At 39.3% G+C, this 21553-nt stretch overlaps 1 protein-coding gene across 1 annotated transcript in view; it reads right to left on the bottom strand.

Moving 5' to 3' along the window:
* Positions 1-2528: 2528 nt before the first annotated feature.
* GALNT9 (polypeptide N-acetylgalactosaminyltransferase 9) overlaps positions 2529-21553 on the bottom strand; it is a 126305-nt gene continuing 107280 nt past the window's right edge. The window contains exons 7-11 of the mRNA XM_088532485.1: positions 16430-16615; positions 12910-13047; positions 10237-10332; positions 4858-5025; positions 2529-4054 (exon numbers count right to left, since the gene is read on the bottom strand). Coding sequence (XP_088388611.1) covers positions 3908-4054; positions 4858-5025; positions 10237-10332; positions 12910-13047; positions 16430-16615 — 735 coding nt within the window. The 3' untranslated portion in view covers positions 2529-3907. The remainder of the gene's footprint in view (positions 4055-4857; positions 5026-10236; positions 10333-12909; positions 13048-16429; positions 16616-21553) is intronic.

Below are 21553 nucleotides of genomic sequence, written 5' to 3'. Positions count from 1 at the left end.
AGAGTGTGTAAGAAGAACTGGTTTTGTCTTTTCTTTGAGTCAGTCCTGTAGAGCTGCAGGTCTTTAGCTCTTTGGATGTGAGACAATCCTGAAGAATTTTCATACCACAGGATGGACATAATATAAATCATTATGGAATTCCAGCAGAACTCATAGGGTCCTTCATCTATAACTTTATTATCGCTTCCCTCAGTTGCTTTCCATTGGAGGTCAGTTTGCACAGGAACCAGTGAGACAATATAGCTGGAGGACCATTTTGGATCAGGAGCAAATGGCTTTAATCAAGCCAAGAATAAATTCAGCTTGGAAAATCATCTCCAGCCCTCAAAGGAGAAAGGCCTTTTACCAAAAGCACACTCTAATTTTAAAGGGATCTTGATATGCTTACAAAAGTATTACCAGACATGTTTGTCCATGAGAGCAGCTTGATTTTCCTTACAGCCTTCTGTTCTTCTGTCCTAGGATCTAGCATTTAACTCCAAAATCTCTTAAATCAAACAAAATTGAAAATTCTGTTCTCAACTGAATTTCCGCCACAAGGCATATTACATTATATTAAATACTTTTCAAAGTACCTGGACTGCAGCACTGTTGGAAACAAGAATGAAAATATGAAACACCATTAAGAAGCAGGACTTTGGATTATACATAGGTGTGAAATACTGACAAGAGACCAACAGACTTTGGTTAAAATAGATAATACTCAAGGCTTTTAAAATTACTATTCATTTTATGAGGGAATATTTAAGAGCCCCTCACATGCAGAGCCATGATGTTAATAACCATAGCCAATGCAGTGGTTCAGACAGATAAAGACTAAAGTAAAAAGAATCCTACAGATGTATTTCCCAAATGTAAGAAAGTGTTCCAATTAAGTTTTAGAAAAAATGACAAGCACAAAAAATACCTACCCCACTTTTAAGAGCTATTTTGATTTCTTTTATATTATTCTGTAAATCTGAGATCCATTTAACTATCACAGAATTTATTTTCCCTCTTATGCTGAAAGTCTTATTCTTACAAGGCTTCTGCAGAGGTCAGACACAGTACTTGAATTTTGCCAGAACTAACCCATAGTTAGTGACAGAGAGGACGCATTTGAATTCTTTGCGCTGGATATTAAAACATGCAGTAATGAAATTCCAAGGGCAACCAATTCACATTCATTATGATTCTTAAAATCTTTGCCAGCAAAAGCTTCTCACCTTCAAAGCTCCTAAACCAGAAATGCAACATTCCTTATAGGATACTAAATTGTAAACCTGGTGTTCCTACAAATACTCAGCCCTTTTTATTTGTCCAAGCTCTGGAAGGCTGCCCCATTGCTCAGCAGGGATCAAGAGCAGATTGACAATATGAGACTGGGGGGAAAAAAAGGCATATTACCTTCTGATAAACACAGTAACTTTATACTCTCATAGCTAGACATAGAGTAGCCATACTGATATACTCTCATTACTTTTAACTTCCAGCCACCTTCATACAAAAATAGCTGTCACTTTAATCAGAAAGCCTACTGAAAGCATGAATCATTTGTGGCTTTATTCCCCAATAACTCACCAGGCATAGACCAACTTGCCCTTCCTTTGCCTTCCTCCCCTCCCTCAGCCAAATATTTAAGTGATAAAAACAAGAGTAAACAAAAGAGCACAGTTTTCATATAATTTCTCCCTTTTAAGCTGCACCCAGAGAGAAGATGAAAAAGTCGCTTACAAACCAAAATCCCGTACAAAGCACTCGACACCTGCTCCATAGATGGTAACTATCCTTTTAAATTATCTAATAGAGTAACATAATGAGGTTAAATGCAGGGAACTGTTCCCAATCTATATTTAGCCTGAAGCTTCCTACCTCTGTTTCAGACCTGCAGGAAGGCTTGAGTACAAAGCTTGTTCAAGAATTTTTACTGTATTGCTTGATTTAATAAAGATATTATCTCTTCCTGCAGGTTATGCTGCTCATAACTGATCATGTACAATCAACTGCAACACAGAGTTTTAAGTACCAATTTTTATATTTGGAATCTCACCCTTCATTATTCTCTTGTATATATTCAGACATAATCTCATCTATTTCACATAAAAATACCAGCCATGAAAAAATCCAGGAAAATTGGCTTTGTGTTACATCTTGCACACTCTGTTTCAAGAATAAAACTGGGGCAAAATGCAGTGATACACTCTCTGAATAATAACCAGAAGTTGACAAGAACTGATGGAGTTTGCATGTTAAAAGTAAATATTTTATTAGATATCATGCCCTGGATAAAGTTAACTGTTTCCATTTTACTTTGTTCAACATACCTTGACATAGGAATGGCAAAAGTTCTTCCAAATCCAATCAATGTAAATTTGCTTTACTATAGTGTCTGCAATTACCTGTTTTCCTTGGTCAGTAAAACAAACAAACAAAAAACTCTTTGATTTAAATTACGAAAATATTGAGCAGTGAAGTTAACAGGTACCATCTCTGTCTCCTTCCTTATGACGAATCTTCTATAATGAAAGGCCATCTGCCATAAACCCATATCCAAAGCCTGCTGACATTGACAATGGTCATCAGCTTGGATAGCTTTTGGATAAGGCCTTGCCCTTGTTTCAGCCTCGTAGATACTTCACAAACCACTGCACACTTCATTAAATTCAGGTTCACAAACATGCTCTCGCCAGATAATCTACAGTAAAACATTTAGGTTTCAGAATATATATATATATATGCTGTCTAGTTCTCTCTTGGTCTAATTTGTCTTCTTATCACTAGCTTTTTTCTTTTTTTCTTTCTTTTTTTTTTCTCTCAAATACTTGAAATGACTTTGCTGGTTTGTTTAGAAGGTGCTCACAAGGCATATTTTGCTCACATTTGACATTTTCGCAGGAAGAGTAACAAAATGGAAGCTTCAAGTTAAGTTTCTAAATTCCACAGCTGGCAACTAAATAAGTGACCTTATTTTCAGAAGGGATGAATATTTGGCATCCCCCAGTGGTTTCTAGGCTGTTGCTGCAACAGTGCACCTGCACACGCAGCCCTGCAGGAGGGGAGCCCTGCATTTATGTCCTCAGGGCTTGTTTGCCAACTGAGTCCTCTAGAAATCATCTACTAGGATGTCTACTGCCTCGAAAGGGTTAAATACCTATGTGCTGTATCGTGATGCCTTTACAGCTGAGAAATGTAAAATGTGGCAAAACAATGGAGCATGTGGCAATTTTACCTATTCAACATTTACCTGTTTCCTAACTAGAAGAGGTCTCTAAAATGCTGCTTTTTAGCAACCTGAAGGTTGAGAACCACCTGTAAACATTTGCAGAACAGTCTCTTTCTAGAAACAGAGACTCCTAGACAATTGCCCTTGAAATTTTTCTTACATTTTCCAGTGTTATTTACAGGTTTCCTTGTTTAGTACAATGAACCAGACATGCTGAAAAGGTAGGGTTTTTCCAGTTCCCTTGTATACGAAGTACAATAAAAAAGGCACATGATTATTCACCATAGGAGTTGTGCACCAGTCAATAACTTAAAGCTAAAAAGCTAACCATCAGAGAACTCTCTTTATGAGGCAGTATTGGGAACTCTCCTTTCAACTCATCATAGAACCATCTGTCTATAATTCTTCCAGGAGAGCTTAAAGCACCCACTTCTCTGTTGTGTTCTGACCATCCCATGATTTCCAAATCAACAGAAAACTCTTTTTAAGCTTCCCAGGGCATCCTCAGGAACAACGAAGAGTCAAACAGGGCATGTGTGTGTCTGCTTTTTCTTTTATTTTCCCCTCTCTTTAAATGCCCAGCTATGGAGGATTGTCGAGAGTCAAGTCCTGTTCAAACTAATTTGCTTTAGGACAAATGCCTTGGAGGTATGGCACACTGAGCGATGGACAGGAGCAGGAGAGGCAGCTTCGCAGCCCCGGCAGTCAATGTCGACCATGTTTTATCCAGTTTCTAATCATCCATTTTTGCCCCGAGCACCTTTGCACAACTAATCTGAGCCCAAAATTTGCATCCTTTGACATTTCCACTTCTAGACAACGACCGGTGTCTCTGCTGATGATTGGACCATTCTGAAAGAAAGAAAGAAGGATTAGAAGAAGGAATATAAAAATAGAAAGATTAGAAGAAAAAAAGTACTATGTATATAATTCTTTTATAAACATAAATAGCAATAGAAAGCTCTAGATTTAAAAATTAGTAGAAAGATGCTAGAAAAATTCCAAAGCAGCTCTAGAACCAAGGATTAGACATTACTAAAAATTTACATAAATGTTTTTGAAAGAAATTGAAAGAAATTTCACTGGGAACAGTTGCACTGGGAACTCCTAAGAAAGGGTCTAGGGACAACCAACCTAGTTCCTAGAAGGAACTATAAGATCCCGTGAAAAGTCATACAGAAGTCATAGAAGGTAGGAGTCATCATCATGACTTCCTAGAAATCATCAGAAAAATTCCCAGATGACAAATAATCCTATAATGTATTAAAAAATTCCTAGAAAGCAAATCAGATGGTCCTTGAAAACACAGAGGAATTTAAGGAAACCATGAAATTTCACAGAGAACATAAGGGAGAGTGAAACCTAGAAATTATCACAGAATTCCTAAAAATCATGAGGTGGAGAGGCTTCCTAGAAAACATACTGCAGTGTGTGTGTCCGAATATTCCAAGACAGCATAAGGCTGGATTCCTGGAAAGTCTATTGGAAAATTCCTAGAAAGCACATCAGAAAATTTCTCGAAAACATAAGGGGGGATTCCTAGAACAGTCCCCTGAAGGTCAGCAGATCATTTGTCTTTTGTTGTTGTTTTATAGCCTGTAGAACACTACTTGGCTCATCTCATGTCTGTGTGGTTGCAAAGAGCTCTGGGGTACCTGTGTGAAATCCCAGAACCTCTGTGCTGGCCTCAGGACATCTTCGCACTTCTTCAGCGTGGGTGTCCTGCCCTTCCCGTCGTCCACGAGGCATTTCGAGTCCGGCAGGAAGGCCGTGGAGCCCAGGGGCCCCAGCTGCAGGACGCCTTCGGAGCTGTAGCGGACCAGCTGGGAACAGGAGCAGAGGGAGGGCTTTAACTGCACCCCAGGATCCCAGAAACAACCAGTAGCATCAACCATGGTGTGCTCTGGTGCACCTCACAGAATCACAGAACAGTTGAGGGTGAAAGGGACCTCTAGAGCTCATCTAGTCCAACCCGCTGCTCAAGCAGGGACACCCAGAGCACGTGGACACGGTGGCATCCAGGTGGGTTTGGAAGATGTCCAGAGAAAGAGACTCCACAACCTCTCTGGGCAGCCTGTGCCAGCACTCTGTCACCCTCACAGGAAAGAAGTTCTTCCTCACATGGAGGTGGAACTTCCTGTGTTTTAATTAACCCATTAACCCTTGTCCTGTCACTGGCCACCACCTCAGGCCGGGGAGCTGCCAGCACAGCCAGAGGAGACCATCAGCACCAGCCAGGTCTAGGACAGGTCGTGCGAAATACCCGAAACACACAGAGCCAGCCTGCAGCTCCCCTGTGCCCACCCTCGGCCCCGATGCTGCCTTGAGGCCTCCCTCATTCCAGCCCACGGCGGCTGGAAAGAGGCCTGGAACCCGGCTTAGTCTCCATGGTGGGTCTTCTAGGACAAAAAACTCCCTTTCACACATGTGCTCCCCACCATTCCCTACCCAATATCTCCCAGCAAAAGGGCAATCAAGAAAATGAAGTAATCAATATGTAAATTGTATCCACTCAGTGGGAATTGATTTAACAAGGACACAATGTCAATTTGCTATGCAGTTTGTTCTTAAGAGGTCTACCAGAGGCTATTGATAGCAACAACTCAAATATGTTTTTGTAAATAAATGTTACTGAAAAAAAAAATCTAACTGTGCAGCCAGTATCCAAAAATAAAAGGAAAAAAAAAGAAAAATCATGAAGGAAATAATAGCATATTTGCTAACATATGCTTCAGGCCTAAATAACATTAAAAAAATTACACTCAGATACTTGATTTTTGTAGGAGGTTTAACTATTCTGAAATTCAGTGATGTGGGAAATGCTACGGGCTGCAATTACAGGTTTCAGGTAAGTTCATGTATTATTTTTGGACTTTTTCTAAAAAAAGGCAAAAACAGTGTAAACTGATAGTATAACATACAGTACAAAATCATTCACATTTTACAGATTTTTTTTTTTAAACTTTTCTTCTAGTGTAAGTGGTGGTTTCATTTGCCTCAAGTCTACATAGTTGCAAAATAGCCTAGTGAGAGAGATTTCAAAGCACACGGAGGAGAAAAGATGTTTATTTGACAGCAGGGCAAACGGGCTCGTCGGCCTTCCTTGGCATGGCTCCTTTTTTAGGCTACACTCTGAAAGTCAAATACCCATCTCCATTCACACAGCAAGTGAAATACATGGCCGAAAATAAAACACACCTCTTTTCTAATCTCAGAATGACATTATTTATTGTGGGTGTGTTACGACAGAATGATCCTTCAATATATCTGGGGTATCTACTTGTGTTTCAATCCAGAGTCATTCACCAGCATAACTGAAAAATCTCGTTTCTGCTTAGGATTTAAAGAGGAAGGTATGGTACATCTATTAAAGAATCTTCTGTACTGAGAGTGGGAGTCGTGGGACAGCTCAGTGGAGTCAGAGATGACTCAGTACAGGAAACTGGTATCTGTACCATGATGAGACATATAAAATAGTATGAGCTTGATTTTACTGAATCTGTATTTTCTGCCAAGAGTTCCAACAGTCATAAATATATGTTCATTCTTAAAAACAAACAAACAAACAAACAAAGAAACAAAAAACCAACTCAGTTCAAACCACAGTAGTAACTAGTAAAGCTTTAGTGCTTGCTTCTGCAAAATCAGACTGGAAAATAAAGTTCAAGAAACTACTACGTGATTAATAATGTCTTCTTTCCAAGGCTTGATCACTTTCTAGAGACAACGTAAACTGCAAATAAAGCACACATTAAAATAATTTTCTTTATACCATAGACTGAAAAAACAGTAAGTTGGGATAAAGAATTGATGAAATATTGAAAGGGATAACCACTGTATTCAAAATCAAGCTTGGATACCATTACCATACTAGAAAAGAAATAACAACCTCTGCATTTGCAGTAGAGTCATGAGCATGATACATCTCACCAAATCCACTCCTGGTGCCAGTCAGCCAAAGCCAAAACACAGGGACAATTTTATCCCTTAAATGAGGTTGCACCTTAGTTCAGCTGTTCACATTTACCTGAGAAGAGCTATGAAAGTCACATAAATGACACTGAATCTAAGTGCTGTATTAAATACTCTAAGATCTAAGGTCTAATCCTGATGCTATCTGTTGTACTTAAAATAACACAGGATATTTTCCCCTTCAACAGTCTGAAATCTGAGCAGAATGGGAGAGATAGCAGAGGTTATTTATCAAAGCGACTGTAGCTGATTCAAAAATAGTAAGCAGTGCTACCGTGGAAGGTGAATCTCCAAGAGCATTAGCCACACGAGTAAAAGCCAGCTTTTATTTCCAGAATTTGACTTCAGAGAATCTATTTCTGCTGATTTCCAGTCAAGTAAAAGAAGCACAAAATAACAACAGGTAGCTTTTTGTAAGACAGTCTCACAGATGGGTCCCATCCTAAATTTAATCCCTAAATTTGGTACTAAAATAACTCCTCTCTCTCTCTCTCTAATGATCTGCCAGCCCTGCAGGTTAAGGTGAGCTGTGAGCTCACATGGCAATGGAAACAAAGCCAGACAGGAGCCTGAAGTATTTAATGTCTCCAGTCTACTTGTCATCACAGAGAAACAGATGCCAAATATCCAGCTTGGCTACACAGCCTCATTTACCCCTTTGTCTGCAAGTTAAAAGGTGCCTTTTCATGGGTCCAGCTCAGAGCAATGAGACACGTGGCCCAGTTAAACTAGGAAGACCAGAGCACTCAAGTGCAATGGTTGGTATGGGCCCACAAGCAGCCGTTTAAGCGCAATCTTGCATCAACTTTTATTCCATGTGTTTGTGTTGCTGCGAGCTCTGGGATCACGAGCACGGGAAGCCTCGGGAGAGGCTTCCAAGGCCAACACCTTCCCTTCCACTTGGGGTGGGCTTGTTTTTGGAAGCTCTTCTACAATAACAGGTTGTAGAGTGATGTAAAACCAACGAGCTCTACAGGGAATTGTACAAGATGGCCCACACGCTGAGGGAAGGCACTCCAAGATTCCCAAAATATCTGTTTCTGAATGTTTCTCTAGACCCAGATTATGTTTCTTGCCACAATATCAGTGCATCTTTTTATTTGAGAGATCAGACTCTAACTTGAAACATACATAAAAACTGCACTATTTCTCTGTAAAGTGAGTTTTGAAATAAACCTCATTAAATTTAATCTAAAAGAGACAGAAACTTGTTTGGATAATCCTAACTACTGGCTTACAGCGATTTAACTTGAATCACATGCCTGTTCACCTAAGGCAAAACTGATACACGCTCAAGTGAAATGCATTCAAGAAGCTCCATAAAAGATCCTCTTGTCCCAGTTTGAATAAATGAATTTAAAAACTGATTTCGAATGAAGATATAAAGTGATTTATGGAGGTAAAAAACTGATCCTGAGAATACGCATAGGGAAAGACATTTTGTTCGTGGAGTAGTAACAGTGCAATAGTTTTGTTATTTGCTAGCAATGCAGGATAACATCACTCAGATGCACAACACGCAGAGAAAATAGATGGGTATGAAGTAGAAGAAAAGAACATCATCCCCCACAATGAAGAGGACTAAACTTCTGCCTAGCTCAGCTTCCTTTAAACACATGACTGACTTCTGCTGGTTGCAGTAGAACCATGTGCATACTAAAAATCACTGGTTATTTGCTTGTCAGAATTGAAAAGTCTGAAAAACAGACTGTAGCTGATCTGGTGAGAGGTTTGCACACCGGGAGGATGCATCACACACCAGTGATAACCTAACAGGTGAAAAATAGTGCTTTGTTTACATGAGATGGTATATATTCAATAGGCACATACAACTACTCAATTCTCAACTCAGCAGGGGTATTTCCTGCCCTATTCTTCAGATGGAAAAATGTCAGAAAGTTAAACACAAGAGCAGCTTTAAAAATGTTTATTTAATATATTAAAATGCTTGCTGTCAACACCTTTCATGCTATCTGCTTGAATATCCTTGATTAAGGTTTGTGCAGCTGTGGCTCTCATACTGAATTAATTTTTTAAATTGTGGTGAGATGATAGAAGTTTTCCAGCTGTGTAATCATTAATTAACTTGGCTGCATCTGAGTGGCTCTAACTCATGCTTGTCTGTGAAATATTCCAGATAGATAAAACATCACCTCTGCCTTCTGCTTGACATTTCTTACAAAGTTTTTTCCTTTTTTAAAAAAGTGAAATAAAATGCTGGAGGATGATTTCGTAGATTAACTTCTTACCTTTTCCATACTTTTATAGTTCTCACACAGGGGGAATGCTTTGGATTTTAAGGACTTGGGAAGAGTGACTTTCTATTCATTTACATAATGTCTGTTACAACAAAGCTTCAGCTGCAGCTGCAGTGTAAAGTCTATAAACAGCATTTCAGGCTCTTCTTTCTCAGATTATGATCAGAAAGGAGACCTCTCCTATAAGTGAGTTGGAAGAGATTTAGGTGGTCACTACACCCAGCTTAAACATCTTGGGTAGTGAATACTTTGTGTACTGTTATTTGCACCTGGGAAGAGCTACACTGTGGCTGTTCTAGGGATTGCAACTCAAAAGATTTTCTCCTAAAGGAAACTGAAAGCTGACTTGAAAGGCACGGAGGAAAAATGCGTAGAGCTGATTGTAATTTGAGGAGAGTTATCTTAGGTCCCCAAATCTTAAGAGTTAGTTAGCTGGAAAAATCCCACCAGCTTTCAAATAAATTCACAGTAATTTTTATGCCCTACTCTACCTTCTTTTTTAAAAAATCTTCTACAAGTTTAGTTTGCACTAAAGCAAACAAAAGCAGTATGATCGTACTTGCCTCCAGCAGTTCCAGCCTGAGTAGTTAGGATTTATCCACGTTCAAGCTGACCTAGTACTAGTTCTGTATTTCAACAAGACCTACCTCTCTCTGCTGTCATTCCATGTCTGCTACCAGAGAAAAAAACAAAATCTGGACTTACAGTGATATACTGCAAAATTCGACTCAAATTTACCAAATTACTCTTTTGTTTCTTTTGAACAAAAGGTTTCCTATTTATTAAACAATTCTAAATACTGACCTGAGAGGACATTCCATGGCATGGGTAAAGGATTGCTTTATCGTCCTCTTCAGCTCCCTGATCCAGGCAGTAGCCACTAGCTTTGCTGTTACGGACCTGTAATCACATCAGAAAGAAAAGAGTTGTTTTAGAAATTAATCTGTAAAATACAAGTCCAAAATTCTGAAACAGTGTGCTTCCCTGAGAAAAACATCTTTATTTATAACTTTGCCAGACTGTTAAAACTTCCCATGAATTTCAATAGTGAATTTGCTCTGTGAAAAGACAGTTGTATTATTTGTTGTACTATTTGAATGCCTTGTTGTGCTTACAGAATTATTAACTTTAATCAGAGTTTTACTTTCACCAATTACTCAAAGACCAAAACTCACTCAAAAAAAACAGGCTAAATTTTGCTCCAAATTATTCTTACATAAATACAGATAATGATCAAATAGTTGAGAATGTGACTTCACCAAATAGGACAGGTGCTACACAAGAATGGTGTTGGCTTTGGTACACTTTTATTTTTTGCCATTATGAATATAAAAGCAAAAAGCACATAAAATAGAATTTTATTTTAATTGAAAATACAATATACAGAAATGCAGATGTTTTGTGAAGCACATTACTGTGAAAGGATATAGTGATGATAAGCAACACCGGAGGGCTTTTAAAGATTGGGATCAGAGAATAAACCCAATCAAAAGTTCGTATCGCTCGGAGAATTTAGAGGTATGTAAAATCAGGTTGCAAGTCTGGTGAGTACAGGTGTTTTAAACAAGAAAATATTTAGATGGATATTTTGAAACCATCAGCAGGTCAATCTTGGTTTAGATTATCCACAAATAGTCTGGCCATCCCTGTAATACAGAATAGCTGCTCCACAAAGTATCAGAAGCCAGTAAACAGTCCTAACCTTTATGTAATAAAGTATGAGCATAACAGGCAATCGGATGGGATATGAATGTTCACCAACAGTTAAATTTCAGGAGGTTTATTTTATGACTCAGGCACTATAAAGGCAAAAGAAGATGAAGACAACTTTATGATGTGGCTTTAAAAAAATGTGAATTGAGTCACTAGGAAATATATTTTTATTACTGTTTCAATCTGTTTTACGTCTACTCGATACATTTATTTCCCTTAAACTCACTAAAATCTAAACCTCTTTTCCTCCAGGAAAATATCCAGAAGGGAAGATACTTAGTAACAACCTTAATGTCATTTGAGATAAAGTCTCTAGTACTTTCATTATGGGCGTATAAGATTGAAGAGGAATCAAGCCAGTTATATAGATTGTGTGGCTCCATTTTAGTATAAATTTTAATGAATTAGATGCTTATATTCCTGAAGTCCCTGTCTGACTCAAGAACCTTCACTCAAGAAAACACCCTCCGTTATTGAGCCCAGCCTACTAACTGTCTGCTCTAATTGACACGACACTGGCGCTCCTGCCAATGCTCTTCTCCGTTAACGGCCTTCTCGGGGCTGACAGTTACTAATAGCTCATGTTGAATTTACTAAGTGTCTTTCCACATTTACTGCCAGGGATAGTTATGTTAGGATGCAAAGTGATATTATGCAATAAAACTTGCACTTTGTATCAATATCTGAAGTGCCTAACTGATTTCTACACGAGCTCAATCAAACAGAGCAGGAAAGAAGAATGCCCATTTACTTGTCTTGCAGGAAGATTTATGGCCATTGAATTTAATTGTAGTTCAAGCAGACAAATAAAACAGAATTTTAAAAACATTAGGCAACAGGAGTGCTCTCAGAGATTTACTCCAGCTCACAGGCCTAAGCTCCAGCAGTCCAGTATTTCAGGCACGTGATACATCTCTAGTGAAAAGCATTACGGGAAGCATGTTTGACTTCCTTAGAGAATAGAGTCAAGCATACACGGGAGTGTTTATTGATTAACACAAGAGAAAGAAATGATCCACAAAGCTGAGGTGAACCTAAACATCTCTGCATTTCCAATACATTTGGATCCAGTGTTTTTGTTACGGTTGCCCAGACTCTTGACTCGGCTGTCTCAGAGTAGGTGCTTATTCATTACTGCTTCATAGCTCCAAATGGAAAGACAGATTCTGAACACAAAACAAAATTGTTTTTACTCTAGTGACCTTTCATGATGAGTTACAGACTTGTCAAACCACAGTCTCACATCATAACTTCAACATGGACATACTGTTTTTTTTCTCCCTGCTAGGAGGATTTACAAAAGAGTGAATTGATAAAACAAATGCAGTCCTTCAAATGGTTTGGCAAAAGCCAAAATGGGGTGGGTTCCTTGCCTAAAAACAATTCAGTAAACCCAGCTGTTCTCATTAACTTCACTTATTTCAGTTTGCTCAACTGCTAATGTATTGCTGTTGATCTTTGCAGCATGCTGTTTAGGAAAAAGATAACAAACTTATTTTCTTAAATCTGTTCTATTTTTAAGTGCAAACCAAAGAGGTTGCATTTTTTTCTGTAAGAAGGATTTAGTCCAATGTGCACTAATAGGAGGGACAACGCTTGCCAAAACCTTACTTTCTATAGCTGAATAAAAGTAAGAAAGAACATTTCTATCGCTACGCCTGCGCTGACTTTAAACTGCTCTGTATGTCCTGATACCCACCCACAAAGATGAAAGGACTGCTCTGATGCAGTCACAATGTATTTTCAAAGACATACATACAGTACCTCTCCATAAGTGACTGTATTATTATAAACCCTCATTTCAGGATAGACGTTTTCCAAGTACCACTTAAAACTCCGGCACTGCAGTCGCTGTCGTAGAGCTATCCTTTCAGAAACGTCTCCAAAGTCAACTCCGGGGTTCTAAAAAGCAGAAAAAGAATAAAGAAATCCCACAGCATTGACTTTACAGTGTTTTCTGTACTAAAACCAAATTGGAGTATACCAAGCTGTATTTCCTTCTCCTCTGTTTCTTTTGTAAGTAACAGCTCATCAAACAGCTGCTGCTGAGAGCAGACAATAAATATTAATGAAAGTTAGTAGAAAAAGGAGAGCAAACAAGCAAAATACAAGAATAAAACAAAATGAAAAGAATACAATAAGTACAATATTGCTACTTACAGCAATTCTAAATGTTTGCAATCAAACTTCTTTGCTTTTAGACTCATTAGGAATTTAGGCTTTAACTCTTATCTAAGATATGGCAGTGCGACTGTGGTTTACTCCGGCAACATCTTTCTGTATCCACTGATGTAAATGAGATCAGAACAGAGCTTTTAAATTTCAAAGCAGAGCCGTTCAAAAGGTCATTAAGCTCCATTAGGCATTTGCATAGACCAGTACTCAGTTTTCACTGGAACTAGAGCTCGTTTACAGACGAGCCATAAAATGCAGAGAAACTCGAAACCTTCTTTATAGCTCTCCTTCAGGATTTCCTTCATGTTTGAATACAAATTCCATGGAAAACAGCCTGGCACAGTCAACTGAATATGCTAAAAACAAACTCTTTCAAAAAGGCCAATCCTGAGTTCATATCTGTTGATTTAAATCAGTATAAATCATCATAGCTCAACAGACAATAAGAATTACCTCAACACTGCATGAATCAATTTGACTGAAATAGGGTACTTTTCCATGAATCTAACTCAAGTACCTTACATCTCTCCTCCAGAAAAATTGCTGCATGTTTTACAAATGCTGTCCAATACAGGGTTATGTGACAGCAGGAAATCTTAGCTCAGGGTTTATTAGAGTCCCCAGCAGACACATAGCTTTCAGGAGAGAATACAAGTAATCCTGAGCAGGTTCTTCTGCTTGCCATGCTGCGAGTTTGCAGTGCTCACTGCTGCTTGCTGATGCATACTTTGTCACGAGCTCTCTGCACAGCAGCCATTCAAATGAATGTTAATTTACGTTCTACTTCAGGCTACATGGAAAGAGAGCAATTCTCAGAAGCACTCAGCACAATAAATCATTCAGAATAAGGTTCCTCTCTCGCTAAAATTGTCAAGAAAGAGATCAAAAACAAGGGCACATCCAATGTTTGTTTAATTAAAATAAGGTTCTGTTGACCTGCTGATGAAAGTCATGGGGATTATGGGAATATGCTTTTTTGGACATGTCCAAAGATCATCCATTTTTCAGGATACACGTTATGTAACCAGATCCTGATCTTCAGTAACCAGAAGGGTGGCAGAAACGGTGTAAGTTATGAAAGGTTAATTTGGATGAGTTTTGATAAGCCAGAACACATGTATTTTATTTGCCTCCCTTTTTCCCTGCACTCTAACAAGGCAACAGATTGCTCTTCTGCCTTGTCATTTCTACAGAACATAACACCAGCAAACCGGGCAGCTCTGAGAAATGCTGTGTTCACTGGTGTATTAGGTGCATGGACCCTGTGAGGGCTCCAGCACAATGGCACAGGAAGGAGGGTTTGGCAGTGGACAAGAACAGCAGAATTTTCCTTTTAACTATGCAGAAAGGCTTCTAGTCCTCTACCAGAAAGTTCAATTTATGGCTTCTAATAGGAGAGTATTTTTGAGTCTTCACGTTGAATGTTACAGAGGAATATGTCTATGAACACTATCATGTCAACTTTCTTTTCCTGAGAGATTATGGGGTTATTTTTATGATGTACAGTTTATCAATCAATTTATTTTTATGGAAAGTAAATTTTCATGTTCAGTGTTTCTGCTGATTTTATGTCTTTTAATGCAGATGTGCCTTTTTCTTTCTTTCTTTCTTTTTTTTTTTTTTTTTTTAAAGTGCAATAGAGCTGTATTGCTCACTGCAGAAAACTACATCAGTAATTTTGGAGCCATTAAAGTAAATCATGCCTTGGTGCAAATGCTTATTTAAATGTCCCTTCTATTCGCAGAATTCATTTGCAGAAATCATCAAGTAAACAATTTCACCCAGGTTACTTTTTTTCATCTTCCTATTGGAAGCTAAACATTGTTTCAAATGGATGTGGACAGGGCCAAAATGCCCATAAAAGTTTAGATGGAGACTAGCTTGTCTGCCTCCTAGCATTACTGAAATTGCATGTGGAAAGGAGTTACACACTAGTGTCTTGTTAGGCCAAAAGTATTCACTATAATTACTTCTTATTACCAAAAGAAGAGACTAGAACAAAACTTAGTAGAGAGTTAATTTTCAACATTGCACAGAATATCTAACTCCAAATAGTAGTAAGTAAACAAGAATGAGTGGATGTCAGATTTTTTCAGTCACCCCATGTAGAAGAAGAGAGGCATTTTGGAAAGTACAATTTGAATAGATGAAAAGGGGTTCTGATATATTATCTACGTACCAAAGTCCAAGTTGAGAGAACATAGAGAAAACCCAGTGAAGTCTTTGCCAAGATTCCTACAATTTTACGGACTCTAGGTCATAACTGTGAACATCCACAAAGACACATCAGGGTTGACATTTTTTCCTACTCAAGTAGGACTAGTCCTGTTTCCATTTACTTTAATCAGCTTTGGCTGGAAGTGTCACATAAGGATTAACTGACAGCATTTTACCTAAAGAACTGACTATAATTCCCCTCAGCTGCCTTCCCTGTGCCCCTTCACATGAATAATTTGAATGTGACTACCACTAAAAGACACAACACCAGTTCAGCCTACACCTAACTGGGACGTCATGAGATAGATTTACTAAAAAAAAAAAAAAAATCTACAGTTGATCTAACATTTATATTGCATTGATTCCTAGAGACCCCCACACATCACCTACAATTTGTATTCACAGAATGAAACAGAATGTGTCCACATCAGAGCTCTCAGCCCAGAGACGACAAAGCTAGTTAATGTGCAATTCTTTCATTGCGTACTTTGTTTTTTATGCTGGTAAGGTCTACTGAGTTTCATGATGAATGATGATGTTTATTTATGGACATTTCTGTAGTCCTCACCACTGTAGCATATGAACACCTCAAAGTTTAATGGCTTCCTAAATTAACGACTTCTTCCGAGGAAGAGCATAAACCCGAAACACCGTGCTCTAGTTAAATTATAAATCTGTGCGTCTGAGCATGCAGCTAAACTTGCACGGAGGGAGCACGTTTATACGATGGATCTCTTTGTATCAAATAATCACCACCATGAAAGCATTCTTCTTCCTAATCTTAGTCCGTCTTATACAGTTTTAGTAATATCGTCCCCCTCAAAGAGCCAACAAGGAACAGCTATCTGCATGTTTCTGCCTCTGTTCAGGAGATAACATCGTCCACACTTACTGCCATGGGGATGTTCCAGGCCATGTAAACGTGCGACTTGAAGTCATCCATCCAGACCTCGGCAGCCCGCAGAGCATTGCGCTTTGCATAGTAATCAATGTCATTGTTGTAGGGTTTCTTTGTGCGTTCAATATGCGCCACGCGAGAACAGGGCAACACTTCCATGCTTCCTCCACACTGCCAAACCTGGGAGATTTTTTGGGAAAAAAAGAATTATTATTATTTTCAGGGGATACAACTGTTTCATTTCAGATGCTGTAGGTAGAGCGTTCCCAAGACTGGCTGGAGAAACGTGGGTCAAATCATCCCAATCAACTGATTTAGCCACTTGCAGGCTGAAGCCCTCTCCCTGGCTGTGGCAGACATGCGAGCTCACGTGCTGTCACTATCCTTGTCTTTCCCCATAGTGTCAATGCTCTTGGAATCATTAGGTAGAAGACAAGTCAAGATGGTGATCCGTCAGGACTAATGTAATTTGGCATTTGCTACAGAAGCTTCAATAAAATCAAGCTAGCTGCACTTGCTGGAGTCTACGTGGGTATTGCTGTCAGATCTCCGCATCAGCTAACAACCTTTTGCTGGTGCAAGTATGACTGTTGTCAGAAGAAGCTCATGATACGTGTCTACCGCACGTGAGCATCTCGGACAACCTATTCCACACCAGAGCCTTTTATGTAGGGATTTGAACATTACCTTTGGTAAAGGGAGAAGGAACAAATTACGCACATGCACAATACCAACAGATAAAAGCACAGAATATTCATTTACTTTCTCATGATAGGAATTAGAGTTGGCAAAGATGGGAAAAAACGGCAGAACTGGAACTGCATCACTTAACGTTTGCAGACATGACACTACCCAAACTGCACCATTTCTTCTTGATTATTATCTGTCTGGACTGCACAGTGGGAAACAGAGGAGCTCTCCACCGGGATCGGAGAGATTTGGAGTCACATGGGGCTGGGGAAGCTGAAATGTTTCAATTCCCTCAGGTCTGCACCTGATATTGTAGACTAACTGGAATAAATAAAAAGTAAATAAAATATAAGTGATAATCCATTGCTTTCCAAGGCTGTCTTTGCCTGAGAATGAGAGCTCATTGCCAAGCAAGGTGCATCCAAAGCAACACCAGAGCAGCACGCTGCATAACCTGCCTTCACTGGGACAAAGATAAATTGCTTGGGAAGTGGCAGATAAAATCCTATTCCATGGGTTGTGTTTTTTTTTTTAATACTTTGTTAGATAATATTTATTTGTTGCCTTCTACATAGTTCTGTAGTAAATCACTGGCCACAGGAATTTGCATTTGATATATGAAATGCACTGAAAACCACACTGCTCATAAATTTGGACTGACATATGCCTAGGTTTTCCAGTGAAAAGGGAAAGTGCTATGAAAAAGAAAGGAATTAATTAATTTTCATGTTCAGAAGGGAAAATGAACAGTACACTTCGGTATACTGCTATTTGCCCTACCTGTCCTGGGAGTCAGCTATTTAATGCACAGCACATTTTTCTTTCTCTCAATATGGTTAATGACCTTGTAATTTTTATTTATATATTTCTGTACCAAGGGCAAATACATTATCTGAGCAACAGATTTATTTCCTTCAAATGCCTCTGCTTATGCAAGTCTGAAAAGGAAAAGGTACTAAACTGCAACATTAAAGGAAACAGTTTAGCTCATCTATAAATCCAACACAAATAGTTATTTACCAGTGATAAACTCTGCCCAGATTAAATCCACAGGGAATTCAGACAGCTGCCTTGAAGGAAACGGGACAAAAGCAAAGCAGCAGCAGCGGCTGCAGGGAAGATGACGGGGATGCTCCCCACCTGCAAGGCCCCCCGCTCACATCCAGCCCCTTCTTTCCCCGCTCCCACCCCAATTTGCTCTTCAAGATGAAGAAAGAGGGAAAAAGACAGGGAATAGCTATGGAAACTGCTTCCTCTGAGGATGCCCCTTCACCTCAGGCCAAGCTGGGTCTTTTCTGTGGCTGTTCAAGAGAACGTGGACATGACACCAGCTCTCCACGTTTTCTCTGCGCGTTGCTACGCACAGACTGCAGCCCCCTGCTCTCTAGGCCAACGGATACTTAATCTTACACAAAAATCAAATGGCTTCAGTAATGACAACCAAGGATGTACACCCAAAACTGGCCAAGGGTCCTGCAGTTAACAGCAGATGCATGAAACTTGGATCTTGTATCTGAATCAAAGAGCAGAGGTGTTTTACCAGCACCTTCCCCTGCACAGCACAGGAGGACATGGATGATTCAAAAAACCCCCCTGTCTCTCTGCCCTTAATTACAGGAAGTCTCTAAAGTACAAGGAAGGATGAATCAACAGGGAAGGTTTTACTGCACAAAACAGACGAGAGAGAGGCAAGTCAGTGGCTGCCCCCTAAACTGATACATTCTCCTTTTTTCATCCCCATTATGTATTTAACTACCCATTTTAACTGGGTTAAATAGCCCATATCTTTTCACATCTAATTATGAAATTATGTAAGAAAAATAACTGCAATGCATTTATATAGCAATTTATCAAGTAAAATTCTTAAAGTGCCTTACTGTGGAAAGCAAAGCTACAGACAACTCAAACCCTTGTCTTCTCAGTGGTTTTGAATTCTAAGAATTCACACCGATTAATTCTTGGAGCAATGCTCAACCTGAAGACAAACAGGATCTCTTCTTCACAGCTGCCAGGAAGTCTTAGTCTGATGTCCCTGACATCTGAGGCAGGACTGAGCTTTCTTTACTGAGGTTTTTGATGGAAAAGGCCAAACCGTGCATCATCTTTGAGACCACTGAGCCTATCTGGCCTTTTTGAAAATAGAGATTAATACAATTTCAATGGTGTTCGAAAATACAAACAGCAAAGAGCTTTTATCAGTTGAGTTCATGGATGCCACAGTTCTTTTAAAAGCCTGCGCTTCAACTCACCATTCTTGAAACAAAACCTTCTATGGAAAGACAGGGATGCATGAGAACTCCAGACTTCCCACCAGACTGGTGGTGAGGGGGCCCTGTACAGATGCAAAGGGCATTTATAGCTACCGTGGCCATAAAATGATGCTCAAGTCCCTCCAAACTGCCACATTTCAGGTAATCCATGGAGACCAGCTCCTGTACCTATGGCTCATCATAGACATGACATCGCACCTCCAACACGAGCTACTCACCCCGCACTAAGGGACCAAGAGCAAAGGCGCGCGTTGCCTCTCAAGGCCCATTTGAGAAGCAGTGGGAGCCACAGAAAGAAGGACGTCCCCGACCCCAAACTCTCAGCAGCATCGCAGCGAGCGCCCCAGCACCCTGTGTCACAGGCAGCATCGAGGGTAGGGAGATACCAGCAGCAGCAGCAGCCAAATGAGGAGGTTTCTGCTCCGTGTGCATCTCAGTGCAGCTGCTGCAGCCCGGGGACTCCGCGAGCGTCCCGCTGTGCAGTGTTTTAAGACATGATCAAGTAATTCCAAGACACTCAATTTATTTGCTAATTGTAGTTAATTTCTAATTTCAGTATTGCTCTTTAGGCTGCTATAAACAAAACTGATAGCAATATAAATGTAACCATAGCTGTAGCTGTGCTACCTTAGCATTTTTACTGCTAATTATCTCAATCAACTTTTCTATAAACAGACATATTAAGTATTAAGGACAAGTACCCACATCAGGGATAAATTACACACTGACTGATAATGTTTGCGATTTGTGCTACAATGATTTACCGGTGCTAATTGTTAGCTATTCCTGTACACCTGAGGTATGGCTGTCCTGTGATAAAAAGTGTTTACTGTACAGTGTACAACAGTCAATCAGACAGCACAGTCTGCTCGGCAAAGCCAAACCCGGGCAAGACGGCGCCTTGCTTACCATGACCCATGCCACACATCAGGGAAGTTCTCTGAATTCAAACACAGGGTTCATGATTTAAGAGCTAATAAATCTCTATGCTTTAATTATAGCAAAGAAAAAAAAAAAAGACAAAAAGAAGTCTTTTGAGGAAGCACATTTTTTTTTCCGTAATTACTTGCTGTTGAATGATTTCAATCCTTCTTTGAAGCAATGATTACAAGGAAGAATTGACAAAACTTATTATTTTTAAGGAATTTCTTAGCACACTTAGGCTTGCTGCATCTTTCATATTGACTGTTTCCGTACTTTGATGGAAACTGGTATTTCGAAGTGACCTATACCCAATACATTCCTCTTCTAATGGAGTTTAATGGATATTTTAATATTCTTTCCCCCTTTCAGAGTTTACTACAGAGTCACCTATTTCAGCAGTTGTGCTAGATAAAGTGCCCCTCTCTCCCTGTTTTTTTATTTCATATAGGAAGCTGTTTGAAACTAAGGAGCTGCAAGAATCAAACACATCAAATGGACAAATGAATACGTATGTCTTTGGCACTGGTATTTTTTCTTTACGATTTTACTTCAGTTGTCCGAATGCTGAACAGTGAAGGCTGGCTGCTTTTTGAGAAAGTCTTCTGAGAGGTTGCAAGGGCTCACTGCTTGCAGAGTCATCTCATGTGAGCTTCGTGGTGGATTCAAAAATGAAACTTTTCTTTTCAAGAAAGTCAAAATTTCTCTTCACAGTTACCTGACTAGCCTTTAAAACTTGCTAGAATTGATTGGGATTGGACCTCTTAGTTGTGTTCCCTCAGGCTTTTCTGATATTTAGAGATGATTTGCTTTCTGAGGAAGAAGGCAATGGGACTGCACTGTTCTTGTAATGAGGCTCTCATGTGATGAGGCACTTTTTTTTTTTTTTTTTTTTCCTTTGAAACTTCCACAATGGCTCTTCAGCAGCAAATTTAAAGGCTGTCTTCACATATTCCCTAAGGATTTCAGAGAACCTCAAACCAGCGAAGATCTCAGCTTTGACAACAGTGAGAAGAGAAAACCCTTCTGTTAGCCCTCTTATAGAAGAAAATAGATAAGAGTGAAGAAATTGAAACATGTCCTAGAGAATCTTGGCACTCAGCAATTGCTGTCTTGCTGGAGTGATAAACCTTATGAGTAAAGAAATAAATCAGATAAATTAACAGACTGGCTGCTATGGGAGGGAAAAGATAGGATTTAAAGGTTTAAAGATATTAAAAATGCCCGGTATAATTAA

The sequence above is a fragment of the Tinamus guttatus genome, unplaced genomic scaffold, assembly GCF_059628265.1.
Source record: "Tinamus guttatus ecotype Peru unplaced genomic scaffold, ASM5962826v1 Tinamus_guttatus_pri_ptg000459l, whole genome shotgun sequence".
In the NCBI taxonomy this organism is placed as follows: Eukaryota; Metazoa; Chordata; class Aves; order Tinamiformes; family Tinamidae; genus Tinamus; species Tinamus guttatus.
Note: the sequence above shows the minus strand (reverse complement) of the source record. Positions and strands in the feature narration are given on the sequence as shown.